We start from the raw sequence: 9,666 nt of genomic DNA, 5'->3' as shown, positions 1-9,666 counted from the left end.
CAGCCGTTCTTAAGAGTGTGTTTTTAGGCATGACAGAGAGTTAACTACATGTAATATTGAAGCTGCAGTAGACTAGACTAAGTAAAGTGTGTGGTTTCAGGCGTGACAGAGTTACCTACTTGTAACATTGAATCTGCAGAAGACTAGTCTAATTAGAATGTGTAAAGAAGTAAGATTCCCCCACAGAAGTAAGTGTGCCCCTCCCCCACTCTCTGAAGTTAGCATCTCCCCTAACATTTGAAGGGTTAGCCCACTCCCCAAAATGTTTGCCTAGGTGCACCTCTGCCTTCAAGCTTTGCCTCATATGCCATTTCTCCCTATCTGTACTCTTATTGGTTTATAAGTGGCTCTGATACCTAATAGTCCAAACTAACAAAAACGCCAAAAACGTCACAGCGCGCTGCATTATAAACATGGAAATATGCCCATCTCGCTTTCGTATTCTTTTTAGCACCCTAGCTAGTACAACATGCTGATTCAACTGACTGGTAGTAGATGTTTTGCTTTCATTCAACGGAACAAAAACAACCGCGAGGAAAGGGGAGGGCACAGGTGCTTCAGACTGCACCGTAAATGCAGCCGACGCACTCGCACACCCTCCCCACTTGGCGCTCACATAAAAAAAAACAAGCAGGCGCAGCGCGAAAGGAAAAGCGGATTGAGCAGCACCTTGCCTCTCACCACAGGAGACGAAAGGTGCACGCCACAATACTGAGTGGCTGAGGCGCCTGTGGCAGCCGCGTGCCCTGCTTCTCGCTGCGCCCCTCGCGCTGAGCAGAAACCCGAAGGGAAAGACGCTGCAGCAGATGGCTGACAAAAGTTTCCTTGAGGACTCCGGCTCAGATGCCGGGAACGGGAAGGAGGAACTGGAGTGGGGCTATGAGGAAGGTAGGACTTTATAAGAATAGCGCGCCTTGCTTTTTGCTTTATTTCATTATTCGGTTTTCAGATATAGCGAAGTGAGACCGTTGCATTGGGGAACTTCTGGCTTTGCGTGCTTCCTCTTAAGCGACCATACCTTTTTTATTATTTTTTACTTTGTTTATCTTACACACAGGCTCGTTACTGTTTATTTGTGTATGCGTCGTGACTTCCTCTGCGAGTTTAGGGTATTTATAAGGAAACGCACTGGGTTCTTTGGCTTGGTTCTACAACCGTTGGATACGTCTGCAGTTAACATCGTGGAGCGCAAGTTCACCAACTCCCATTTACCTGCCCCGTAGCTTCGTGCACGATCCCAGGAACACCATTTCTCCAAAATCAAATCCGGAGTTGCGGAAGTGACATCACGTGACCTCTGATGACATCACAGACGTGATGTCATTCGACCCCACCCCTGTGACATCATGGGAAGCCATAGAACACTACATTTACCCCTTTAATGAGTCTAGCAATTATTGTATATAATTCCAGAAAGAAAAATGATGTTGTTCCTATTCTTTATGTAGGGTCACTGCCAAATTGTTACACTTGTGGAACCCCCTGTTGCTTTTTAAGCAGCCTCAACAAAAATTCCAGCCACTTCAGAAACGAAGAGCCACATGGCACTGGCGCCAGCCCAGGAGCTTCAATGTAAAACCAACAGAAAAACGTTTTTTTTTTAATAGGGGTAGCCAGGGAGACTACAGGGGTAGCAAGGGAGACCTCAGGGGTCGCAGGTTCCACCCCTGGCAACACCCAAATAACGTCCCTGTACGATACATAGAAAGGCACTGGTTGTGAAGATTGCATTTTGCACAGCGTGTGTCCGAAAAGTTACAAGAAGTGTTTTCAATAACAAACACAATGACGCAAGCCCACAAGGCACTAAATCCGCTTTAATGTGAGGGTAGCTGGTGCGCTTTTGAACCCGCCGCAAGCGTAATGCCAGGGTTCCAGGGGAGTAACCGCGTTCCCGTGTTTGTTGTGGCCACATTGCTGCGCAGTATGTTGACAGGTTCCCTCCGTAAGTCACACAATAAGAGTGCACTTGGCACACACAGTGTTCTCAAATGGAATTCGGCTGAATGTATTGTATTCCATTGTGAAAAGTCATTCAGGGAAAAGGAGAGGTGCAGTTAAAAAACGAGCTACGGCGTTCAAAAGGAAACCATGTTTACATGGTTAGAACATGTCTTCATATGCCACATCCAGCATTACATGCACTGTCAACCTATTCCAGAAAAACCTCTATGTACTCGGGTTCAGCCTTGCTTGCCCACGTATTCCCAACATATGCCAAAGGCACCTTCAAATGCCCAGTTTCAGCCCCAGCTTCCAATCTACAGCCACCGTATGACGGCAACAACGTTGCCCTGCATACATTTGCCCCACTATTGCATGGCATGATTTGCCTCCATGGGCCCAGATCCTGCCCCACATGTCCAGGTCATCGCGACAAGCTCGGATTTAATGATCATACACCCAGGTATATTCTCACATGCCCGTATACTAGCGACATTTGCCTGGACATTATAATGTGCACAGGGGGCAGCCTCACATTCCTGCAGAAAGCCCACAATGCCATCAGCCGTTTCATATTCATCTTAATACACACAGCTAGCACCTCACATTCACGCAGCTTTCTTATGACTTGTACAAACTGGTATGTCCTAAATAGCCTGCTACGTCCAGATTGTTTCACATGTGTACATACTGAATCACCCAGCTCTGGAGACCTTGGTATATCAGTTTCTGTAATAACCGCAGCAAATTGCCATGCTGCTTTCTACATACCATACCAGGTATAGAACAGGCAGAAGCAATGTAAACTTCCCAAACACTCACTGAGCAGGTCCCTCAGGAAAAGCAGCGGTGGAGGCTTCCCTCAAGCAAGAGTTCAAGGACAAAGAGCGCAGTACAGATATATCGCGTGCAGCAGAGAAAACAGTACAACTTGCACTCCGACCAAGAGCAACGTTGCAAGCGGCAGCAAAACTTTCCTTGTACATAACATTTAAATCACATGCAGCAGCAGTACAATGTTCCCAACGTGAAAAGTACAGCACATGCAGTGTCCGGTTTGCACATGTGCAGCTGCAGGCACGGATTAAAGTGGGCTGAGGACAGCTGGTAATCCCCCCCCAGCAGTCTCGAAAAGCTACTCCCAAACTAATAAGCAGCCCATACAATTTCTCCTCTGCACAGTAATGGTGAATCACAGGCACCAATTTATTCGCAAGGAATGCATTTAGGGAAATGAGATCGTCCGCTGCTAAAGCAGAGCAGGCAAAACCTCACAGTCAAAGCTGAGGCTGTCCGAATGAGAATATTTGTCTCTGTTAGGGAGAATTCTCATGAATGGTTGATTTTCCTTACCTACTGAGTCCCTCAGCAGCTTTGCTGGATTTCTAGGATTTATTTTTTCACCTGGTAAGAGTGTGAGCCTTTTTTTCCCACTCTTACATGTGTATTTCTACTTTTTGTGATTTTTGGGCACTGGAGCCTCACCTCCTCCAGGGCACCATATTTTCATGTGTTACACAGCACCTTCAGTGCAGTAACACAGGGTTGTCTTTTAAACTTCCCATCAACTCTATTTTCTGGAACTGACTTTTGTCCCCCAGAAAAGGGTAAAGTTGGCATTTAACTTTACTTTAGTCACTTTAAACCGCAGACCCAGTACACCCCATCTTACATGGAGTATTGGAAAGGGTAATTCTTATCCCTTTTTGTCTGTGCCTCCTGGGGCATTATTTCGCTCTCTTTACACTAAGACTTGGCTGGTGGCAGTGGTATGTACCCTAACTTTTCTACCGCGATTATCTTATTATAAATGTGCTAATGTATAGGCTATTATATTAGTCTCAAACAAACCCGCTTGACTATATATATATATATATATATATATATATATATATATATATAGTTACAGCTGGGTTTATTCGCCATTTCTTTTTGTAAATGTCTTTCTAGTGTTTTAATCTGCGTGCCAAACCAGGTTTGGTCCCTTTTATTCATTGCCTTTTCGCGGGCTTCCACGCAGAAGCCCTCCTTTAGGTGCCTGATAGTCTGGGTAGGCAGGATGCGAGGGCGGGGGTTTTAGGACCCCTGCCATGGGTTACCTCAGTAATCCAAGTCACACTCTTGTCTGATTGGCTAAGGGGACTGGCCTTGCCAGGCCAGCCACCCTTCTGTGTGATTGACAGCCAAGCTGTATGAATGGGGGGGAAACCGCATAAAAAGCAGGTTTCTGGGACTGGAAGAGCAGAGTCACCACTGGAACAAAAGAACTAACGAGGAACTGAAAGGAGAGGACCCCTACAATGGCTGAACCGCCTGGTGAAGCCCTGCTGTAGGTTTGAATCTTCAGATCCGACAACAGAGAAGATCCTCCAGGAAACTTCTGCCCTTGAGCTGGTGCCCAAACTAAAAGCCAGTACCCCTCCTCTGGTCGAATTCGCTGTACAGAGTTACAGTGGGCCGGATAGCCAGGAAGGTCGGACCCTGCTTGAGTTTTAAGGAGCGCACCTTTTATTCGTTGCTTTGTTCTGCTGCTGGTTTCTTCCCTGGGTAGAGCTGGACTCTCCAGTCTTCCTACTTCTGATCAGTCTGACAGTCGCTTCAGGAACCGTGAACCTGCAGGAACTACCAGGAACTTCTGCCTCTGCTACAGCCCCCTCTCCATTTTAAGGTACTTTGCAAATCCGGTTGTGCGTTTCGTTCAGCCGCGGGGAAAGTGTCATTCTCCAATCCGAGGGCTTGTCCTTCTCTTCTTTTTGAACTAACTTTTCTACCAACCAACCTCGTCCGGAAACCGCGAACTACACTGAACTTTATTATCTTGAGCAAAAGACTTTTGAACCATTGACTTTGGCCCTAAGCCTTTTCTATCTGATTTTAACCTTGTAGTCTCTCTTACTCAATTGCCCTGAGTACTCACTTGTTGCTGTGATTCAACTTCTGTTAACCTCTAACTTCTATCTTTCCCTCCCTTTTAATTTGCTGGAGTCCCATTGTGCTCCCACTTCATTTTGTGAGCTTAACTTGTCCGGAATTTAAAGGAAGTTGTGTGGTGTATTAAGAGTGTTATTTATTTATTTTTTAAACTGCTTAGAAGAGTGAACTGTATATTCTGTTACTTGTAAATCTCGAGTCAGTGTTTGCCTGAATCATAGTAATTGCTGTCCTTTGTGTAACTATTTGATACTGCTCACTTACTCTTGAGATAAGTCTGGCTGCTCCGCTACTGCTACCACTATAACTGTGTAGTACAGGCTTGTACCAAAGGTGAAATTTTACTGTCACTTGTAGTCTTAATTGTGTATAGTGTTCCCAAAGGGTACTGCATATAATTCTGCATAACAGTCTCGTGGTTTGCAGAAGGGTTACTATTTTGTTACAAATGAAATGAGCACTGAGCCCATTGTGCATTATTTCCTCAGAAGGGTTTCATGCTTAAATCACTATCATGACAGTTAGATATTTCATATTAGGCAGACTAGGCCATGGCCTAGAGCGGCGCATTGCTACTGGGGTGGCACATTTTGATATCATTAGTTATTAATTTGTTTGGTCATTAATTGACTTATTTTTTGTACTGTTTTCAGAGTTGGGCTGTTGCTGGCTGTGAAGGGTATTACCCAATTGCCCATTCAAGTCTGAGACGTGCACGTGACATTAGTGATGTCCTGGCGTGCAAAGTCATCATCCTTCTAGTGCATGCTCATTCCAAGCAGCAGACGACCTGGAAAACGCTGGCAGCAAGCCTCCCTGTGCCCTCAGGCAGCCCTTTAGGGAGTGGGCACGAAACGGCAGTGAGCCTCCTGGAGGCTAGCACACTTTATCCATGAGCTAACGAGTGTTGCACTCTTTAGGCTGCCTTTGCTTTCAGTTGGGCACCCTGCTATTCTGCGTGCCAGTTAAATAAAGTCAGAGAAAGGAAGAAACTTCATGATTGAATGCTAGGTTTGTTAAAAATAAACTTGCTTGCTTGGGATGGAAAATACATTTACATCAGCCATGTTTTTGTTGATGCGTTAAACGCTTAAACCTAATATAGCCTTGTAAACTGAGGGAGGGGTCATTATCGCGGGGTAACGACCTGCCACCAAGTTATGGCCTGAGGCGAAGCCAAGGTCTATAAATTGGGGAAGGGTCATTCTCCCTAGTGATGAGGATCCCTCTCGAAGGTTATTAACATATAGTGGTAATCGCAACACATTCTTTGGAGTTTTGGTGATGGGGGTAAAAGCATGCATGGGGAGTAAGTAAAAAGACCAACTGAGTTAGTATATTGAATGTGTTTTTATTTTTTAGAATTTAAAGAACAAGGGCATCGTATGTTTAAGCATTTTAATTGTAAACTTGGGTAAACTAGAGCGGGTTTAACATGAGCGTTCATTAGGTGTCATATAAAAAGTTCATTGTTTCTCTTTCAGAATGTTGTCGCTTTCTCTTTGGTCTGTTAAACGGGATACTACAATGCAGAGGTCACCCGAAAGAAGAGGTTTCTTGTTGAAAAAAATCTTGCCTGGAAATTGCATTGTTGGTTCTGTTTGCTTTTGGAGATGTTCAGAATGCAGTAAATACAAGTAGTTCTTGACTGCACTCTGAACATTCTGATTGGCTGAAAGGCGCTAAATAACAATCACCATGTGCTAATAGTAATTACCTATAGGTGCACAGAAACTATTCGCCATAGGAAAAAAGTTGTGCTCGAAATTTCAATGCTGTAAATATCAAAAGTCTCTTTTTTTTTTTTTTTTTCTGAGGTCAGTGGCTGTGTGACAAAGCCATGAACAATGAATTGCTGCAGGCAGCTTTGTGACATGTTACTTTTTGGTGTGGATGACTTGGAGTAACGTGTTTTGAAATGCAAAATTGCCCCTGTTAACATGTGCGGTTGTTAAGCTAGGCAAACTAAAAGCCTGTCTACTGTTGTCAAATAAGCCACAGTAATGCACAAGTGATGGTGATTTCGGGCAAAGTCAGTAACATTCTGGTAGCAATGCACAAAACTGCTCACACCATGTTTCTTTTAATTTCTGTGGTAATTGGGAAATGAATATCGAAGCAGCTGCCTGTTTCTGTGGTCCCGTGAGTAGTAGAGAAATGGTGCAGTGCGACTTGACGCTCGTTAACACGTAGAGAGGTGCTTTCCTCTAGCACTCCGTGTTGGCGATGGTGTGGAGAAGGGTGTGCAGACGGAGAGGCAGAGCATGTGAGGCCCCCCGGACATCCCACGGCCATCCCCATGCCGGGCATAAACTCTGCAGTCATTGGTCATACCTACTGCCCCACCTACCACCCTCAATCTCCAGGGGGGTAGGGGGAAATCTGAGTGACGCGAAGTTGACCCGAGATCCAAAACATTGGCACTCGGGTAAAGCTGGTAAGTTTAAGGTGCTCTGGTGTCTCCCTTCTACTGTGCTACTGATATACGTAGTGAGTTAGAGGGTTGTGGGATGCATTGACCCACTTTTGCACTGCTATGCTGCATCACTCTGTTATGGTGGTGCCAGAAACTTCAAGATGGCCGCAAAACCATTGTGCGCGCCAAAACCCCGGATAATCGCTCTTTTCAACGCACAAAAAGATGGCTGCCAATCTGCCACTCATGTTGTCAGTGGTGGAACAGAGCTCTCACTTCTAAAATGTGTCACTGGGCTCCACAACAATTGAAAGTGGAGTGCAGGAGGAAAAAGCAGTGCTTTGCTAAATGAAACTTCCAAGATTGCTTTAACCCTTTAAGTGCCATGGGTATTTCCCCCCCCCAGTGCCAGGGCCTTTTTTTGGTGATTTCGGTATGTGGCCATTCAATGGCTTGTGACTTTTTTGTTACAGGAGATATCCTGGCCAAATTTGGCTCCTTTTTTTTTCCCCCCACATGTAGGCAGTCGTAACGCCACCCAGGAATCCTAGGTTGCTGTAGGGGGGTGAGAGAAAATAAGCAAAAAGGCAAAAATGTTGGCTTTTTTCAAAAAATGGCAATAAAATGATGTACAAAGAAGCCTGTGGTTTTTTTCCTTGTAAGAGCTAGGAACAAATGGTTTGCTGTGCTGATTTCCCCAATTTCCTGGCTTTCAAGAACAGATTGAGTGGAAGCGAAATAACATTATTTTGATGTGGTTATCAACTGTTTTGTGAGAAGTAGGCGATTTTTGGCAATTTTGGCCAATTGGACATGCATGGACGGAATGGAAGAAAAGGGTAGGAACCCGAATTGGAGGACAGAAAGGCATATATTTATTTCTGAAAAGTAGACCAGATTCCAAGTTTAGGAAGGGCTGATTAGCGTAGGTCGGGAAACAACTAGGTAGGGGAAAATGCCATAGATTGGGGGGGGGGAAATGACCTAAAAAAAAAAAACAGGTATGTGTTGGAGATGGTTGGCTTGGTACGGCAATGGCTTCTATGAATTTTGAGAAAAGCAATGCTCCGCTACATTTTCCCGACTCTTGTAGTTAGGAAAGCGCACATTTTTTTGTAGTGTTCAATACCACAAGCCAAACACTGAGCCATGGTACACAGGAGTTTTATTCTTGTGTCCTGAACAGACAAACTTAGCATGTGTAAATAAGGAAAACCAATGCGGTGAGGAACGGCAAGCATACTTTTTTTGAAAGATCACAGGCAGACATTTTCAAGGGTAGGTGGCAGGCAGGTTGCAAAAGTGTATGGTGCCTAAAGCAACGACTAAATGTAGGGCACATTTGGGAAATGAAAGGGTTGTGTGACAAAGGGCACCAGCAAACGGGTCAAAACGTTATGAAAACCACACAAACACAACAAATGTTATACCTTTCCGTGTTCCCACAGGTGTCCCAATGAAAACGGTACCTCACATGTGTGGGTGCACCGACCGGGGGCGCCAACGGAAAAGGGTAACCCACTGGTAACCCCAAGCCTTTCGGCACAGCCCATTTTGTTCATGTAGGCAACCTACAGATTTGGGCCTAGGGTGTCGCAGCCAGCAAGGAAAACGGGGAACCCCATGCATGTCCCAAAAGCGGACAACCGTGGGAATCCAGAGGTCTGACTTGCGCAAATCGGCCCAGAATTTATTACCCAGAACCCCTGGCAAAGAGCCACATGGGAGAAGGGTGCCCAAGGCCAGGGATGATATTGCTGACTTTGCTGGAGCCCTGGCTGCCCTGCGTTACAGCTTCTCCCCACCAAGGAGTCTCGCAGTGTGCCAATACCTGTAACGTAGCACAGCCAGAGGTGGAGCCTGGGCTTGCAAATGGACAACCCACATGGGAGGGATCCGCTCCCAGGGAAACACCAATGATCTGGGGAGAATTTGTGGCCTGCCCCTGCAATTGTGTCCCAGCCCACCAACATATCTGCCCAGACGGGCCATTCCCACCCACACCGCCAACAATCTAGCCCCAGTCTCACCCACCCCACTGACAGTGGGCCCTAACCATAGAATAATAAAAAACAGTACTCTCATAACGTTGCAGCTGCTCGCATAGAAAAAGCTGTAAAGAAAACAAAAAACATGTTACCTACAGTCACACCAGCAAAATGTAGCCCTCCCTGTGGGCAGATAAGGGGGGGGCCTGTCCTGCACTCCTCCCTGGCCTCAGGCGTCCCTTCCTAGGAGCATATATGTGGTCCCAGGGAGGGCTGCATGACATGGTACCCACTCCATTGTGGGTGGGAGTGGGGAGGTGAACGCCCCATCCCATTAGAAAGTTCCCTGTCCCTTTGGGGTGCCCCACAGCCCCCTCTAAAATGCGT

The 9,666-nt window shown here is 45.9% G+C and overlaps 1 protein-coding gene across 1 annotated transcript in view; it reads left to right on the top strand.

Annotated features, from left to right (window-relative positions):
- The first annotated feature begins 590 nt into the window (after positions 1 to 590).
- The window catches only part of CA8 (carbonic anhydrase 8), a 1,124,912-nt gene continuing 1,115,836 nt past the window's right edge, over positions 591 to 9,666 (top strand). Inside the window, exon 1 of the mRNA XM_069621095.1 lies at positions 591 to 888. Within this exon, the coding sequence (XP_069477196.1) occupies positions 807 to 888 (82 nt within the window). The 5' untranslated portion in view covers positions 591 to 806. The remainder of the gene's footprint in view (positions 889 to 9,666) is intronic.

The sequence above is a fragment of the Ambystoma mexicanum genome, chromosome 5q (assembly GCF_040938575.1).
Source record: "Ambystoma mexicanum isolate Mex_15411 chromosome 5q, UKY_AmexF1_1, whole genome shotgun sequence".
In the NCBI taxonomy this organism is placed as follows: Eukaryota; Metazoa; Chordata; class Amphibia; order Caudata; family Ambystomatidae; genus Ambystoma; species Ambystoma mexicanum.
Note: the sequence above shows the minus strand (reverse complement) of the source record. Positions and strands in the feature narration are given on the sequence as shown.